This window comes from Homarus americanus, unplaced genomic scaffold (assembly GCF_018991925.1).
Source record: "Homarus americanus isolate GMGI-L3 unplaced genomic scaffold, GMGI_Hamer_2.0 scaffold20465, whole genome shotgun sequence".
Lineage (NCBI taxonomy): Eukaryota > Metazoa > Arthropoda > Malacostraca > Decapoda > Nephropidae > Homarus > Homarus americanus.
The window spans coordinates 2,513,504-2,533,566 of record NW_024756914.1 but is presented as its reverse complement, the minus strand read 5'-3'; the positions used below and the strand labels follow the sequence as shown (position 1 = coordinate 2,533,566).

The following is a 20,063-nucleotide window of genomic DNA, read 5'->3' as shown; positions in this document are numbered from 1 at the left end:
GCTTGTGGGCGATCCTACCTCACTAGATACTCTCTCTCTCTCTCTCTCTCTCTCTCTTTTTTATCACTTCCGAACCACTTACTCTCTCTTCTTCCGGGTATATTCCATTACTACCACCGCCTTTCACATTTTTCCCCCGTTTGACGTAATTCCGGGTTTTTTTTTACGAGCTTCTATTATATATTTCTAGTTTTACAGCCAAACTATCAGTGTATTGAGTCGTAACACACACACACACACACACACACACACACACACACACACACACACACATGAATTACCGAGCTTCCCTAAGATGTGTTCAATTAGATACTCAAAATTGGGAGAAAAAATAATTGAAAAACAGTTTGTGTAGTTTATCGTGTCATATAAAATCACATTTGGATACTTTATATGTTAAACTAAACACTTTTTTTTCCATGATTTAATTAGATGTCAAAGTTTATGTTGATTAGCTGGAATCAAAACAAAAACCTAAGCTGTCTTGTACGTGTCCTTGTACTTGTCCTTGTACTTATCCTTGTACTTGTCCTTGTACTTGTCCTTGTACTTATCCTTGTACTTTTTTACTTGTCCTTGTACTTGTCCTTGTACTTGTCTGTACTTGTCCTTGTACTTATCCTTGTACTTGTCCTTGTCCTTGTCCTTGTACTTGTCCTTGTACTTGTCCTTGTACTTGTCCTTGTACTTATCCTTGTACTTGTCCTTGTACTTGTCCTTGTCCTTGTCCTTGTACTTGTCCTTGTACTTATCCTTGTACTTATCCTTGTACTTGTCCTGTCCTTGTACTTGTCCTTGTCTCATCCTTGTACTTATCCTTGTCCTTGTCCTACTTCTGTCTTTCCTTGTACTTGTCGACTTATCCTTGTACTTGTCCTTGTCTTGTCTGTCCTTGTCCTTGTGACTTGTCCTTGTACTTGTCCTTGTACTTGTCCTTTCCTTGTACTTGTCCTTGTACTTATCCTTGCTTGTTTACTTGTCCTTGTCCTTGTTGTACTTGTCCTTGTACTTGTCCTTGTACTTGTCTGTACTTGTCCTTACTTGTCCTTGTACTTGTCCTTGTACTTATCCTTGTACTTGTCCTTGTACTTGTCCTTGTACTTGTCCTTGTACTTGTCCTTGTCCTTGTACTTGTCTGTACTTATCCTTGTACGTCTTTCTTGTCCTTGTACTTGTCCTTGTCCTTGTACTTGTCCTTGTACTTATCCTTTTTCTTGTACTTGTCCTTGTACTTGTCCTTATCTTGTCCTTGTACTTGTCCTTGTCTTGTACTTATCCTTGTACTTGTCCTTGTACTTGTCCTTGTACTTATCCTGTACTTATCCTTGCGTCCTTTACTTGTCCTACTTGTCTGTCCTTGTACTTGTCCTTGTACTTATCCTGTACTTATCTTCTTGTCCTTTCTTTATCTTGTCCTTGTACTTGTCCTTGTACTTGTCCTTGTACTTGTCCTTGTACTTGTCCTTGTACTTGTCCTTGTACTTATCCTTGTACTTATCCTTGTACTTGTGTACTTATCCTTGTACTTGTCCTTTCTTTGTACTTGTCCTTGTACTTGTCCTTGTACTTATCCTTGTACTTGTCCTTACTTGTCCTTGTACTTGTCCTTGTACTTGTTTACTTGTCCTTGTACTTGTCCTTGTACTTATCCTTGTCGTCCTGTATGTTACAATCCAAAACCTGAGTCACCTTGTACTTGGTTATACCCCAAAACACGTGAGTACCTAGTACCTAGTTCTACCCAAAGACCTTGCCCCATGCTGTACCCAAATGCTCCGTTTTACCCCGAAAGGCAGACACTTAAGACTGTTTGTGAAGGCCCTTGACTGCCCTGCCCCAAGTCGTAACCTGAAGATCTTAGTTACCTGGTCAAACAGACTTCGACTACCTTGAATCTAATTAATGACTAAGACCCAGTTATGTAACCACCTCACACCTGGCTATACCTGAGGACCTTGATTAACTTGTTACGTGGTCTCTCTCTCTCTCTCTCTCTCAGGGTCGTGTAACTTGGTCGTCTGCCAACTCTTGTTTATCTTAAGGTACAACGAGATACTGACGGTAATATAGATTAATCAACCCACCTGTTGTGTGTGTGTGTGTGTGTGTGTGTGTGTGTGTGTGTGTGTGTGTGTGTGTGTGTGTGTGTGTGTGTGTGTGTGTGTGTGTGTGTCTCCTCTCTCCCATTTCTCACCGGATTTACATTTATCTCTGGAAATAAATGTCGATCTCAGAGATAAGCCTCGCAGAATTCATCCCAAACCTCGAGGAGAAATTTCCCATACTGATTTAAGGCGATAGGAGGAAATAATTACTAGTTTATGAGGAAAACCACACAGAAATCTTTAAATCCATGTGTGTGTGTGTGTGTGTGTGTGTGTGTGTGTGTGTGTGTGTGTGTGTGTGTGTGTGTGTGTGTGTGTGTTGTGTGTGTGTGTGTGTGTGTGTGTGTGTGTGTGTGTGTGTGTGTGTTATTGGATTAAATGTTGTTCATGTTAACGCAATTACAGACTATAATTGTTAGCACTCGTGGAAAAAGTTTAAAATTAATAATGGTCTTAATCACTAACACTAACCTAACCTAACCTTAAAAAAAATAGAACCACGACCCATTGACACTGATCTCCATTAAGACGGGAACCAATTAAAGTGAGTCCCGATTGACGTGTGATTAGGTTAGGTTAGGTGAATAAGCCTATAGGGACCTTGGTAGCCCGTTTGACAAGTCACCAACGACACTATGCAAATATGGTATTGAGGAAGGACCAGCACCTGTAGCCTCACCTGTTGCCTCGACTTACGTAAGGTGGAGTGTTACTGTGAGGGGGAGGGAGGAGGGGGAGGGGGCGAGGGGGGAGGGAGAGAGGGGGAGGGCGAGGGGGTGGAGGGAGAAGTGGGAAGACAATTGGTATCCAGTTCAAGTAATATCTGGACGTGTGATTTAAGTATATTATTTTGGACGTAATTTTGTGTCTTTTGGTTTAACGAGGAAGAATTAACAAGAGAAGCATGACAAACACTGTACCCAGGGCCCTCCATAGGTTTAATGGTTTTTATTTTTTGTCTGTGTTTGTAGATTTCGGGTTATTGTTGTTGTTGTTGGTGGTGTTGTTGTTGTTGTTGTTGTTGTTTTTTGGGTGGTGTTTTTTTATTTTGTTTTTGTTTTATGTTTTTAAGCAAGAGAATTTCCCAACATTTTAGGAGGGGTCGTAGCGGCGTTTTAATTTGTGTTGGTTCGTGCCTATTACTTCCCCCGGCTGGTTCATCATCACGGGAGTTAGACAGGTGGAATGGTCTTCTCCAGTCCACGTTTTGTTTATAAATTACCTTCATTACCTTCAACTGACGCCATTACCTTCAACTGACGCCATTACCTTCAACTGACGCCATTACCTTCAACTGACGCCATTACCTTCAATTGACGCCATTACCATCAACTGACGCCACACAATGTACGTATCTTCAATTCACTTTCATATGCCCTCTAAGATGTCTTTAAGTGATCCCCTACCACCAATATTTTCACTACCATTTTCACCATCATTCCTCACCATCACCACCATCTCCACCATCCCCCACCCCCACCACCACCACCATCAGACCTCCCTCAGAAACGGTATCTTGAGTAATGGCCAAAGAATTCATTGACCTGAGTCCACCAACGTGAAATTGATCGTCATTGTTTATATTCTGACCCCACATTGAGGTAAGCTTCTCCTCTGCCGACTGTCATCACATCTTCAAACTGACTTTAATCTGTTTTAATCGATTCTTAAGACGAATAAACGTATCTTACTTACTTGTATTCATAACGATGCCAATTTTATCCACTTCAGGACGATGTTAACCCTCTGAGTACGATGAATTAACACTGATGCAGATTTGGACTTCATTCCTTGCCTAGTATAATCCCCAAATTAGTACGACCCGCTGAATAAGATGAAGACTAGACTAGTACTACCACCTAACGAACGACTCTAAGGTTAAGTGAGAAGGCAAGCTGGTACGACCATTGACCTAATATGACGGCGAGTTAATACGACTTTGTACGACCACCTACACGGCACGACCACTTGCTTGGGTGGTCGCGATGTTCTGGTGTTCTTCTGCAATCGTGTGGTTTTAACGGACGTATTCACCCGTGACGAGAGAGAGAGAGAGAGAGAGAGAGAGAGAGAGAGAGAGAGAGAGAGAGAGAGAGAGAGAGAGACCTATCAGAAGAAACCAATTACCTGTATTTTTACCTTCGACTAACTCCATAAAGTAAATATGACCCTTAAACGGAAGCTACACACGAGTTAACGAGTCAATTAGGGGCTGACGTCACTTACATCAATAAATAAAACCAGGATAACATCGTCTATATCTCTCTCAGTATTACGTATGAATGTTTATGAAGCAGAATGATTTAAACAAGTCGCTGGAGATCATGTAACTGTATATATTAATATCAATGTTACGAATGTCTGATAAACTGAACGTGGATCCCATTACACCTGATCGATTTCATTTTCTTGACTGCAGACAGGAACCCATTCACAGCTGGGATGTACTAGGGGGTGCCTCAGACGTAAACCAATGACCCCTTAGTACAGTCAGTGAGAGCTGCATCCACTCGACCACAGCATCCTAGTTATCTAATTATATCGATTCTGTGATCTATATACATTGCGAAGAGAAACATAACTTTAAAATTAATCTAACCAATTCAGAAACAAGTGTAAGATAAGTATACTGATAACAAACTAATGTATATCCTGTACACAGTGATTCTTGGTCTGTATATAACTGAGAACTACACAAAAAAACTTATCGAACTGAATCCACAATATCAACCTCACACTCGGCCTCCACCACGCCCGTAAACACCACTGTAATGTGATAATCCAAGTCTCAGATTCACTCACAGATTTGCTAAGTTAATTTTACCTCTAACTGGGAAGGAGGTCGCTAAGACAGGCAGGAGGGGGAGGGGGGAAGGGGGATGGGGGAGGAGGATGGGGGGGATGGGGGAGGGGGAGAGATAAGGCGTTGAAATTGCACTGAAACCAAACCACTAGACGAGGATCTAAGGAGTAAATATTATTATGTGAGAAATTAAGACCCCCTGAAACACATTATAACGGGGTGGTCACAGTGATACAATCTCTCAACACACTCTCTCACTCTCGGTCCAAATCATATCCATGGAGACTGATATTTTCCCGAAAGCTTTTGCCTTGAATGAAAAAAAAGGTACAATAAAATAGAATTCTGTTACTACACAGTAAAAAAAAAAGTTATCTTAATTAGAAAAAGTTATCTTAATTAGGTGGGGGGATCAATAGCCTGGTCACTACATGGACACCTGTACATCCAGATTTCTCACAGGTTCATTAAGGTGTTCCGTCACACAGGTGGGCTGGCTCATGGTGGTAATAATCTCAGCTCCATGGCCACAAATGACACGGGTCACCACTCTCATATATCACACGAGTTACGACGAATTAACCAAGACTTATTGTGGGTAAATAATAGAGTATTGTGTTGTGGTGTAGACTGGCCAGTACAAATTCCCCTCCCCAAGAACATTAGTTTGGTGAGAATGACAGTTTGGTGGTGGAGTTTAATAGTGGAGTGTGGTGGTGGAGTGTGGTGGTGGAGTGTGGTGGTGGTCGCTGATACAATCACTGTAACCTTGTTTTTGTGATGGTGTACCACTCGCCCGATATCCGTCACTTAATATAGTTTTTTTTAGGGTGGAGAAGAATGATCACGTGTGCTATGAATTGATGGTGTGAAGGTTTAGTTACTGGAATAATCCTTCTTAATCTTTATATCCAAGATCATCTGTCAGTATAAAGTGAAGAGTCTCACAATTAAACCTTCTTATAACGTTCGTGTATCACATTCGGATTTATTATCGGATTTCTTGGGATTATCAACGCTGTGTTCAAAGAGTGGATGGACTTGTCGGGGAGTAGGTGGGGAAATAGACGGTTACACTTGACGCTGGTAATAATTTAATGTTTCCGATAGCTCACTATACATCTTCTTGACTACACTTGACAAAAAAACCAATCTACACTATCTGGAAACTGACGGAAAAAATTACGGTCTAACACCCATAAAAAAAACAATAATAGACACGACCCATATTGCTCACTGCTGCCAATTGAATAAAGATTAATGGGGACAAGACCATAACGGCAAATTGATATTTATATATAGGTTAAGAAACTCCTGTGGGTGGGGTGGGGTGGGGTGGGGTGGGGTGGGTGGGTGTGAGGATTCTTCCGGGTGAGTCAAGATGATTTATAAATATCTTGGAAACTAATTTTGTTTTATTCCGTTTTTCTTCCTTCCTGCCTTCTATCCTTCCTTCCTTCATTCCTCCCTCCCTCCCTCCCTCCCATCCTCCCTTCCTTCCTTCCTTCCTTCCTTCCTTCCTTCACTGGTGCATCCATTCTTCTACCCTACCTTAAGCCCGTCTACATACCCGTACATGCACTTACCCACCTCTCACAACCCTCAGAGAATTGAAGAAGTCTCTGTGAGCAAGATGGACAAGTTTTATAGTCTCAGCTAAATTTATACTACGGTCACAGCTAAATTTTTCTCTACGGTCACAGCTAAAATTTTCACTACGGCCACAGCTTAATTTATACTACGGTTACAGCTAAATTTTTACCGTATCGCCCGTGTTGATGGTCGCTGGAAATTGCCTAACTAGAACACAGTTTGTTATTTGGGGGAAAAAAGTGTTATGTGTGTAGCTTTGACGTATTTCACGAAAGCAAATAATATATACGAGCACATAATGTCATGTTACCGTGAGAAAGAGGCGAAATTACAGAGCCGCTTCTCTCAATTCTCTTCTTAATGACAATGACGAGGGTAAATAACTGGACCGTTCGCCTTATATCATCACTTGAGCCTCTGCACCAATCAACGGGCTACCCTATCATGACGTATATCACCTCTGCACCAATCAACGAGCTGCTATATTATGATACATATAACCTCTGCATCAATCAGCTGAGGGTATAATTATGACGTCCTTCACCTCTGTACCAATCAACGAACGGCCACATTATGACGTTACACACCTCTGTACAAATCAACGGCCATTACAACAGCACTAAAATATCAAAACAACTAAACTACAGACACACTAGAATTTGACCACAAGAGGAAACATTGATTGATCAGTAAACAAAACCAGAAATGAAAAAAATATAAATTATTGACCTCTAATCAATCACTATTCACCACTGCCATATAACAAGCACTACGTCAGAAAATCGTAACTCAAGAGACAAATTTGCTTTCTAGATATCACAGGGACAGTCACACAGAAGCACGGACACTCACACGGAAGCCCGGACACTCACACGGAAGCACGGACACTCACACGGAAGCGTCTCCCCCTTCCTTATGAGCCAATGACTAAGATTTGTGAGTTTATTACCTTGAAAACAACGACTTACGGCACATAAACGTATTAGTGATCTCATTAGTGCTGCCACCTGTCCCCTATTAGGTTATTAGTGTCATATAAATACCTGTATGTTCTTATATTACCATCTGAGGGATAATTATGGTCTTCGTATAGGTGATAATTTGGTTAGTGTTGGGTATTATTCTAACCTAACCAAACCAAACCAAAACAAACCCAACACTAACCAAACCTAACCTAACCTAACCACATTATTATCCCTCGTCTACCTCAACGACAGACACACTACACTGACCCTAATACCTCCACACTATTTGACATAAACTTTACCCAAACCACGACAAATTAAGCCCTCGTAACTTCGTGATAAAGATGGCCTTACTACTCCCACACCTTGAAGAACTCCACCAAACACGACAAAAACATCCAAACACCACGACAAACACGATAAAAACATCCCAACACCAAGACAAACACGACAAAAACATCCAAACATCACGACAAACACGACAAAAACATCTAAACACCACGACAAACGCGACAAAAACATCATCCAAACACCACGACAAACAAGAATCCTAACCCTCCCGTCACCCGAGTACAAGCAACAGTGTCACACCAGACCAGAGTGTCACACCAGACCAGAGTGTCACACCAGACCAGAGTGTCACACCAGACCAGAGTGACAAACAGACAATCATCCACACTGGTGCTCTGTCACAAGGAAAACGTCCCAGGAGGTGATTGCATGCACTTGGAAATTTATAACATCTAATCTACAGGAACATGAGAGCATCAAAGTCTAAGTTATGAGCGAGGTAATAGTGGGACCTTTAGATTTGTCTTGAAGACTCAATGATAGCGGTGGTGATGGTGGTGGTGATGGTGAAATAGTGGTGTGCAGTGAATGATAGTGATGTTGGTGGTGATATTAATTGAGTGGTGGTGGTGATAGTGGTGTGGTAGTGAGGTGAAATTGGTGGGTAGTGGTGGTGATAGTAGTGGTGAAGTGGTGGTGGTGGTAATTGGTGGTGTGATAGTAGTAATTTGAACTGGTGATAGTAATTAGTGGTGGTGGTGATAGTGGTGGTAATTGGTGGTGGTGGTGGTGGTGGTGATAGTGGTGGTATTGGTGGTGGTGGTGATAGTAGTGGTGGTGGTGGTGGTGGTGGTGGTGGTGATATTAGTAGTGGTGGTGGTGGTGGTGGTGGTGGTGGTGATAGTAGTGGTGGTGGTGATAGTGGTGGTGATAGTAGTGGTGGTGATAGTAGTGGTGGTGGTGGTGGTAGTGGTGATAGTGGTGGTGGTGGTGGTGGTGGTGGTGGTGGTGGTGGTGGTGACTACTTCTCTGACTGACTGACTGATTCGTAAATGGCGAAAAGGAACGATCAACAGTACGAGCCAAGCAAGACCTGTTCAGAGATACACTGGTCTATATACACTGTATAAGCTAACCTAAACTATCCTACCATCGACATAAACAACTCCTAACACAACCAAACTCACCATTTTAATGTTATTTTCCGGTTTTATTTCATTATTTCACTTCGCTAAAAGATCTGAAAATAAATTATTGCTTTTGTTTATATATATATATTGCTCTTTATTCCAGTGTTTATGTCCAGTGTATATGTCCAGTGGAAGAGTTTAAATTCCCGTAACTAAGTATCAAGACGTGTGTACATGTAAACCCACCCTCTATATCCGTGTTGACTTCCTGGTACTTCAGTGTTACGATGTCTAATTCACGGTCACCGCTCTAAACACACCAAAACACACGAGGAAATTGGTTCTCCTCCCCCCCCTCCCCCCTACAAGATGTACAAATTGTCCTGATAATGTAGAATGGAGTCGTTTTAAAGGGTAGTTATGTTCCGTACGCCGCGTCTTTACACACCCTCCCCCCCCTTCCTCATACTCCCCCTTAATCCCCCTTACTCCCCCTTACTCCCTCATCAACATACTTTACAGATCCCCATACAGTTATAATATTTCACTCTAGGTTGATATTACTGGTTGCTGTATTTGTCATGGTACCGAATCAAAACAATAATGACAGCGGTTTGTGAAATGAAATGGGGTCTTTTTACGTGTCCAAAGCCAGGAAATGGTCTTATATAAGTGATTTTGTTTTAGTTTTTTAGTTCCGGGAGAGATGACCCAACCCCCCCACGCCCCACTCCAACCCCTCAAAGAGCTGTTTAACCCCAGTAGATTAAAGTCTTGACGGTACTAATGGCAAAAATAAATAGCTCACTCAAATACTCAACTCGGATATAATTGACTAAAGAAGATGGGACGATTATAACTAGAGAGAATAAGAAGAAATAAGTCGAGGTTAGGTTTGGTTAGGTTAGTGTTTGGTTAGGTTAGGTTAGTGTTTGGTTAGGTTAGGTTAGTGTTTGTTGAGTTTGTTGACTGGTGTTGATCGGAAAAAGTTTAAGTCGATGGAATTAAATGCTGTCTTTTTTTTTTGTAGCATTTTTTGTTTTATAGTTTGGGTAAATTTATGAGTTAATTTTCAATATAAATGATAATAAAGAATTCTATTATCTTGACTCCTCTTTTTAAATTGTGTGTGTACTGTCAAAGATTTACCTAAGTCATAAAAGACAAGGTAAATTTCTTATAATCACTCACTCACTCACTCACTCACTCACTCATTCACTCACAATATACAAAATAAGGAGGAACTTAACGAGACAAGCCAAGCACTTTATAACCAATCATTAATCACTCTTAATATACCTTGTGTCGCTTGGCTAATCACAACAAACTTTGCGAATCACGAGAAAAAAAAATTAATTAATCTCAAATTTATAAAACACGAATAAACCACAAACTACAATAAAGTCATAACAAAAAATAATCTAAAACTTTTCCTCATCTAATAACGGAGATAAAAGTTCCCATATATATATATATATATATATATATATATATATATATATATATATATATATATATATATATATATATATATATATATATATATATATATATATATATATATATATATATATATATTATCACAAAACATTTCCTTAACTCAAAAGAACAGAAGCAAAAAGCTATACTTACAAGCGATGGATTCTCGTCAACACCTCAATTTGCGCACGGAGAGAATGTGAAAGCTCAGGATTCTATTGTATTATTTATTTCTACCTAAATAAACACACTCGTCAACTAGTACAGTAAGTGGCAGACACACACACACACACACACACACACACACACACACACACACACATACAGTCAACAACTCAATTACAGTGAACTAAAAAATTATATTACTGTACTCGGACAAGAAATACATGGGAGGGGGAAAAGTACAGTAACGGGTAGTTATTTGTGGTCACTGAACGAGTTAACACAAGACTAGAGGGCGAGTATATGAAAGTTGTGTCTACCTTCACCCACAGGAAATAAAGGTGTTGATGGGTAAATGTCAATTGGTTGGTGTGGGTGGGTGTGGGTAGTGGGTGGGTGTGGGTGGGTGGGTGGTAATGGGTGAATGTAGTGGGTGGGTGGTAATGGGTGAATGTTGGTGTGCCGCCATGATAGGTACTGCTTACCTGCCTCCCCCTAACAACAACCACCATCTTTACAACGACGGATACAATATGAATCAGTTTAACATAAATAAATGAAAAACAGACATAAACACCAACAACACCAGTGACGTAAACAGAGGTAAACATTATCCAAGTACAGGTAAAACATCTACATTATAACACCTATTCAACCCTATCCTCACTCACGACTCCACTCTATCCAACGCATTAATCCTAGCTTAACCGAACCGAACCTAACCTAACCTAATCGAACCGAACCTAACCTAACCTAACCGAACCGAACCTAACCTAACCTAACCTAACCTAACCGAACCGAACCTAACTTAACCTAACCGAACTGAACCGAACTAAAATTCTTCCATTCCTCAAAGTCATTTTCGTCTTTAAACCAAATTTCTACTAATTTTTCTGTTATGTTATTTTTGAATAAGATAAACCTAAATACTGCCTCATAGTTTAAGGTCACAATCAATCACCACCTCGATAGTTTTCAATTTTGTTCTTCCGTGTTAAAGGGACATAACTGACATAGTGGTACAGTGATACCTCCATATAACGGACTTCACATTAATTCTGAATTGTAATGACTTTTTTTTTCCCACAACCTTAACAACTATAGTTATTTATCTTACAACATTTATATAATTTTCTAAATACTTTTAAAACTTTCAAAATAATACACTAGCTGAACGTACGTAACCTGATATTACAAACTTACTCAAATATCCCCATAAAAAAGTGACATGTGGCCCTATGTCATGGAAGGGTATAGAATATTATCTAATGCAATTTTTTTTTATCGTTGGTGATGTAATTTCAGCTTTGTGAATACCCAAGTAGATGGAGCCACTACCTGCCACTTACTCAAGAATGATAATACCTGTACGTGTCTCGTCTTGCTTTTTCTTTTCTTTTTAATCCCAGTTCAATTTAAGGGAGATATAGAAAAGGATTACGTATATCCATTCTTGTCTGTCTGTCTGTCTACATGCTTACACACACACACACACACACACACACACACACCTTCACCTTTCTCTAATGAAGGCTTTTGTTAAACCACCAATGTATGTAATAAGTCATTTATGTCCAATGTATATTTTCAACCATCGGGCTGCAAACTTTTTCAATAAACCGTTAATTATTATTATTATTATTATTATTATTATTATTATTATTATTATTATTATTATTATTATTATTATTATTATTATTACTACACACCCAGGAGGTCAAATCCCTCAAACACAAGCATATGTTTACTATTTCCAACTCAAGACCTTCGATTCCTACACCTTAATATCCACGCTAGACTCAGGTGAACAGGTAAGCGAGTCAATTACCTGTGAGTATCGCTAGAGCCCACAGGTAACCGCACACATTACCTGTACTCTCTAGGTTAAATATAAGGTAATATAAGGTAATGATAAGCAGTAAGGTGAGACAGTACTCCAGCAGGAAATAATAAGAAGGTCTCGGCTCTGGCCTGGAGTGATGACAGTGATGGATGAACCAATGGATGACCCTGGCATAACGGATGACGGGGACTGGGGGTACTCAACTCAGGTATACATGTCAGTGTACTCGGGTAAGTGGGTACAAGTCGATTCCCTTAGGACTCATGAACCGGTTTTCAGTGCCTACAACCCACCCCCCCCCCTCACCCCCTACCCAAGACTCATATATAAACAGCTATATAATAATTACTATCATTATTATCCTATAAGAACTATAAGCAATATCACCATATACATTTCACTATCCACAATATTCTCTACATCTAACACCATCTTTCACTATAAACACATAACCCTTTCACTTAACCGAACCTAACCTAACCAAACCTCTGAATATAATAAAGGCATAAGTACTCTCAGAAACTAATATAATCATTCTCGTCAGGTGAATAAAGTTTAGAATCCAATGTTTTACACTGGGACACTTTTTAGGATATTGTGTTCATATTGGTAACTATGGCACAGGTATAGGAACAGTGGTACGGTGGAACAGAGGTACAAGGGAACAGTGGTACGGTGGAACAGAGGTACAAGGGAACAGTGGTACGGTGGGTGCATAAGAGGTACAAGAGGAACAGTGGTACGGTGGAACAGAGGTACAAGGGAACAGTGGTATGATGTTTAGAGGTACTATATGGTACAGGAGGTACAATAGGCACAGTGGTACGATGGAAGAAGATTGCCACTATGGAAGAGGGTACTATGGAAGAGGGTACTATGAGTAATTTCTCAAGCAGGATAAGACACACAGGTGAGGTGGGAGATAATGAGGTCGTGATGCAGATTATCCTCTACCTTGACAGCAAACTAATGATGCCTTAATAGTACATCTCTCGAGGCCTGCCCCTTGAGAGAGAGAGAGAGAGAGAGAGAGAGAGAGAGAGAGAGACCCCTCACCAGCCAACAACTAATACACTACAGAACTACCAGTCTAATTAACCCCACCATTCACAAGCTAGGTACTCCCCTAAATATGGCACACACACACACCCCGGTACTACTATAACGAGGGAGAGGGGTGGGGGGTGGGGGGAGAGGGGTGTGGGGGGAGGAGAGGGGTGGGGGTGGGGGAGGAGAGGGGTGGGGGTGGGGAGGAGAGGGTGTGGGGGGTGGGGAGAGAGAGGGTGGGGGGGTGGGGAGGAGGTGGGGGGTGGGGAGGAGAGGGTGGGGGGTGGGGAGGAGGGTGTGGGGGTCGGGGAGGGAGAGGGAGGAAAGGGTGTGGGGGTTGGGGAGGGAGAGGGTGTGGGGGGGTGGGGAGGGAGGGGCTTGGGTTAGTACTAATAAGGTGGCGGAGTGGTTACCTCGCTAAGTTAGTACTCTAGCAGTCCATGGTTCGATTCTCCTTTAGATAGTGTGTATGATTGAGGAGTATAATCATAAAGACGTAAATGGTTCCTAAATACCGAGACGTGAGAGAGAATGATGTGTGTGTGTGTGTGTGTGTGTGTGTGTGTGTGTGTGTGTGTGTGTGTGTCCTTCCTCCCTCCCTCCTCTTCTGTCTACGTCATAAGCTTGTTAACTCGTACAGTACATATTTCAAACTCGAGCCATCAAAGGGGATAAAATCGTCACCCGTATCTCCTGTCCCTTTAAATATAACATACACCCCTTCCCTTCCCCCTCCCTTCCCCCAGACGGACGGACGGATGGACAGACGGACATATAGAGCATCCATCAGACCCGTTATTACATTTTAAACTTCTTTGAATTATTTTCCCCATTATCTCACTGGTATGATTATTGGCTCCATTGTGTCGCCAAATAATAACAGGCACAGTAAAAAAATCCCAAACATTATTTAATATTCTTGTATTAAAATATAAATCCACTTTTCAAAATCAATTTAAGTTGACGACAAAACAATATATCGAATGGTGTTACTAAGAACATTTTTCGTCATATAATAATAACCGGGTGTTTCTTTTCTTAATACCAAACAAAAGTTTTTATAAATATACTTTGCTAACTTGAAGAAAAAAAATGGTTCAATTATATAATGTTAACCAAAATTTGTTGAGTACTACGACCTCCCGCTGCTGGAGAACCACACCACTAGCGAGGCTGCATCATAAGGCACATAATCCTACCACACAACCAAAATCATACACCCTTCTGTCTCTCACTCAGTCAAAACAGTGCTAGAAATTATCATTTTTTTGTCATTTAAACATTTCTCTTCATCCGCGGAAAGAAATAATTCACTTCCCAAATATGTAAACTGGTTCTAAATGACTCATCCAAGACTACATAACTCGGCATATATATGAAAATAAGCAAGAATTGAATATAATGGATATATATTACCATTTCTGTGTACATTTCCTCATGAAGTAACTCGTCTTTGACAGGCGGTAAGTGGAGGCGATTGTGTAAGTGTCAGCGTAAGTACCTGGGGTTGTGGTAATACATCACAGGGAAAGTGGTGGACACATTACGACACCAACTGTTATGTGTCTCTCATAACAAAAAAAAAAACACTCATGTGGTGTCAATGGAGAGTGTCTACAGGTACACTCCTGTATACTACACCTACTGGGCCTGGCAATATGTTGGAATTATTTCGGAATAAGAAAATAACGAGTAGAACAACGGATATCATAAAGATACACACAAACAATTATTAAACTACAAAATTCAATATCTGTAGATAGTGGTAAGGTATATACAGTCCAGGCTTAGTGTTAGAGTAGTCACCTTGGTCACTCCCTGCTTAACCTAACCTAACCTAACCTAACCTAACCTAACCTAACCTAGCCTTTAGCCTAACCTAGCCTAACCTAACCTAACCTAACCTAACCTAACCTAACCAAAACTAACCTAACCAAACACTTAACAACCAACCCCCAACCTGTTACCTGACTCCTCTTCCAGTTCTCTCCACGCCAAATATTTCCCTCAGTTAAAAAAGTAAATAATAGTGTAACACCTTTTAATATTTTATACATCTCGTAGGTAATGACATATAATGATCCCCCCTCTCCCTCTCTCCCCCTCACTCATACTAACTCTACTTCTACTTCTTCCCTCCTCCCCCTCCCATTATCCCCCCTCCTATCTAACTTCTCCCCTCTCTCTTTCTCTCCCTCCCTCCCTCTCCTCTTCTACTCCAACTACTAACCCTCTCTCTCCCTCATCCCATCTTCTCTATACTCCTTCCTCCCTCCCTCCCTCTCCGTTCTCCCCACTCCTTCCCTCCCTCTCCCTACCCACTTCAGGTCCCTCTCCAGACAATTGGTCACACTTTCACACGACTTATACAGGTATGGCTGACGTTGCTGCCGTCCCTGGGAAACTCTCCTTAACTATGCGGCCAATAACGAGATAAAATGAAACATATAATAGATATGATTATAACTATATTATAATAACTCATAAAAAGTTACTCCTATAGGGACGAGTCTTTGAGAATACTTTACACTGGGGAACTTTAAGAAATCACAAATGTATATGAATAACCTAACCTAACCTAACCTAACCTAACCTAAATCACAACTCAAAAAATAAAACATTACTCTATAGCATTAGTCCCGACGAAACACAAAACTCCCACAAAATCCCACAGATACTCCCACAAACTCCCACGAAACTAACAAAAACTCCCACAAAAATCCCACAATTTCCCACAAAATCCCACAAAAACTCCCACAAAACACACGGCAGCGGCGACGGAGGAAAAAACACACCACCACCACTCGACTACCTCAGGATAGACCGCACCGAACACCTATTATCCTCCCCTACATCGTCATTTACATCAGGGTCGTTAGAGGCGAGGAAACGACTATCAGAGGTCGTAAGGAGGCAACCAGCATCATCCCCCCCTCCCCAGTTAACTCCCTTAACCATTGTGGTAGAGATCGTTGGACGCGTAAACAGCTGTGGTGGATGAGGTCGTGTGGCTAATGACGGCGACGCGAGAGGCTTAAGTAGGTGTGGTACTGCCTGCTGGATGTGTTTTGTAAAGAGGGGGAGTTAGTGTGTGTACTGTAAGGGGGGGGGAGATTATAAGCTTATATATATACTAGGGTGTAAAGTGGTATACTGTGAGGGGGGGGGAGGGGGGATGAGGATAGGGGAGAAAGGGAGGGAGGGAGACAGGGAGGGGGAGAGACTAGGAGGGGAGAGACTAGGGAGAGGAGAGACAGGAGGGGAGACTAGGAGGGGAGAGACTAGGGAGGGAGATCAGGAGGGGGGAGAGACAGGAGGGGGAGAGAGACTAGGGATGGGGAGAGACAGGGGAGGGGGGAGAGACTAGGATGGGGAGAGACTAGGGGAGGGGGGGGGGGAGACTAGGAGGGGGGGAGAGACAGAGGGGGAGAGACTAGGAGGGGAGAGAGACTAGGGAGGGGAGAGACTAGGAGGGGAGAGACAGGGAGGGGGGGAGACTAGGAGGGGGGAGAGACAGGAGGGGAGAGAGACAGGGAGGGAGAGACTAGGAGGGGGAGAGACTAGGAGGGGGAGACAGGGAGGGAGAGACTAGGATGGGGAGGAGACTAGGAGGGGAGAGACTAGGAGGGGGAGAGACCAGGAGGGGGAGAGACTAGGAGGGGAGAGACTAGGAGGGGGGGAGACAGGGAGGGGGAGAGACTAGGATGGGGAGACTAGAAGGGGGGAGAGACTAGGGAGGGGGGAGAGAGCAGGGAGGGGAGAGACTAGGAGGGGAGAGACAGGGAGGGGGGAGACTGGGGGGAGAGACTAGACTATGGGTATCTTAGCCAAATTATGTAAACTGAACTAAACTGAACTAAACTAACCTAACCTAACCTAACCTAACCTAACCAAACCTAACCTAACCACAGCAGGATAGAGACAAGTTCAGACCCTAAGATGACCCCTTGACGTGATCTCTCTCTCTCTTCGTTATCTTGTCTCCATAATAAAAAAAACGTAACCAAAACACAAGGCGGAGGTAGAGGTGTATATACACACTAGTAACCCGATACAGTTCTTGCCATAGATCTTTTTTTCTCCCTGGATAAGGACTGAGGAAGGCAGGGAGGGTAAATATGTCTTCTAGATAAATATTGATCAAGGCGGCACTGGTAAATATTGTGATGGTAGAGGCTTGATGTATGACGGTTCATTGGCTGAGAGAGAGAGAGAGAGAGAGAGAGAGAGAGAGAGAGAGAGAGAGAGTATCAGTACCTCTCACTCCCTCACAATATAATGCACGTATAGGTGAATATAGACTCGTACGGGGAAAATTTCTACACTAAAATTCTAAACATTAATCAGTTTCTAGTAGGCCTAAAAGAGGTATAGACCCCAAGAAGGCCTATGGTCAGAGTGAGTGATCTGTCTACATCACCAGCACCTCCTAAGGTAGAATTAAACGCCCATGTGTTATGTAAGACTTCATGGTGGTCATAACGAGTGGTGGCCTCTGGCGCCCTCTCTCTTCAGTGTAAAACTTTAGATTTTCTTATTCTGTTTCAGTAACTCAATTCCAATCCTAACCTAACCCAACCTGGCAACCAAACCCGTGCCAAATCCCATCCAAACCCCACCTAACCTATCCTTAACCCGTCCTAACCTGTGTCCCAACCCATCCCAACTCCATCCTAACCCGTCCAATTCCAACCTAACCCATCCCAACCCAACCCAACTGAACCTAACCTAACCCAACTGAACCTAACCTAACTTTTATTAGAACACTGGGAAATCCAAATCATTATTAGACAATGTTCTGCATATTGTTTCTCAGGGAAGGGGGGAAGGAGGGGGAGGGGGGGCGAGATAGGAGAGTGTGTAGCCTCCCTCGTATGTTGTCAGGGCTCATTAGCGTATATAGTGTGTAGTTAAGTGAATGGCTGCTCACTGTAGTGTATGGTGACGTAGATTGAGAAAAGTTTCTCTAACGAAGCAGCAAAATACGTAATATAGAGAAAACCAAAAGAGGATGTGAGAAATATGAGAAATATGAGAAATACTAATTTTTATATGAAACACTGAAACATTGTATGAGACATAACTCGTTAACTATTACAAGACACCAATGCTTCAGTGGATGGGTTCATTGCTTATAGTAGTTTTTGATTCGTTATAAATTATATATGCAAATTATCATCAGTTAACGTAAAGGTTTAAATCAGGTTAAATAGTCTAGAAACTGTTTATAAATTGTTATTCTTCACATGAATTTACAGCAGCGGTTAATATTTTATTTTCCTTTGTAGTGTGAGATAAGAAATACGCAAAGACTCAGCCACAGATAAAACTATACCTAGAAAAACTGTAAATGAAAATACGAACAGAGAATAACAGATAATTTAATGTTATTCTAAATTCTACTTTGTACAACATAAAAATTTGAAGAAAAAAATTGCGTTAACACCATATTCTAAGATACTGTACCTTCAAGTATTAGTTAAAATTCATTATTGCTTTTAGAATTACTGTGTGTACTAAGTCAGTCAGTTACACACACACACACACTTACACACCTGTCATAACAAAACACTATCTAAACTAGGTGACTTATTTTATACCCTGTTGTTTTTTGACTTAAGTGAAGCATTAAAGTCAACCTAAGAATAAAAACACGTGTTAAATGACCCTATTACTAGAGAAAAGACCTGACCAACAACTAATATATTTTATAATCCACGCAGCAGCTTCCCCCAAACACCCATTACGACCGCTAACAAGGCCATCAATGTCTCCAACGACAAGAGTTTAACAGCAGTCAATTACCCATAAAACCTATGACAGCCATCAGTTAACATTTAGGCTCGTGGTTGCTACAAGTCAACAACAGATTCAACAGCCTTATTAACCCCCCTGGACACAACACCTTATCACCAGCTGGCAACAAGACTCATCACCATTACCCTTTCATGTAGGTGGGAAAAATAATTGGAATACGAGTCTAAAACTAATTAAGTACCGCACTAACAAGCCACAGTGTTGATGGGATGAAAGCGAGAACACAGACCCTCCACCACCACCCCCTCCCCCCTCCCCCCAAACAACCATCTTCACTCCTACGTGGTACAATACACTCTCTCTCTCTCGACGCCAACAGAAGCAGGATCACCCACACAACCGACGCCAACAAGCAGGATCACCCACACAACCGACGCCCATGAAGCAGGATCACCCACACAACCGACGCCAACAGAAGCAGGATCACCCACACAACCGACGCCAACAGAAGCAGGATCACCCACACAACCGGACGCCAACAGAAGCAGGATCACCCACACAACTCGACGCCAACAGAAGCAGGGATCACCCACACAACCGACACGCCAACAGAAGCAGGATCACCCACACAACCGGACGTCGCCAACAGAAGCAGGATCACCCACACAACCGACGCCAACAGAAGCAAGAGATCACCCACACAACCGACGCCAACAGAAGCAGGATCACCCACACAACCGACGCTACCGAGAAGCAGGATCACCCACACAACCGACGCCAACAGAAGCAGGATCACCCACACAACCGACGCCAACATACACCTACGCCACTAGACTATACCGACCTTCACAGCCACACACACGACCCCCCCCCAAAACACCTCATTAA

The 20,063-nt window shown here is 42.1% G+C and overlaps 1 protein-coding gene across 1 annotated transcript in view; it reads left to right on the top strand.

Annotated features, from left to right (window-relative positions):
* Positions 1–20,063, top strand: part of LOC121857272 (TRAF3-interacting protein 1-like) — a 21,979-nt gene extending 1,916 nt beyond the window's left edge. Inside the window, exons 3-4 of the mRNA XM_042353264.1 lie at positions 12,996–13,057; positions 19,555–20,063. Of these exons, the coding sequence (XP_042209198.1) occupies positions 12,996–13,057; positions 19,555–20,063 (571 nt within the window). The remainder of the gene's footprint in view (positions 1–12,995; positions 13,058–19,554) is intronic.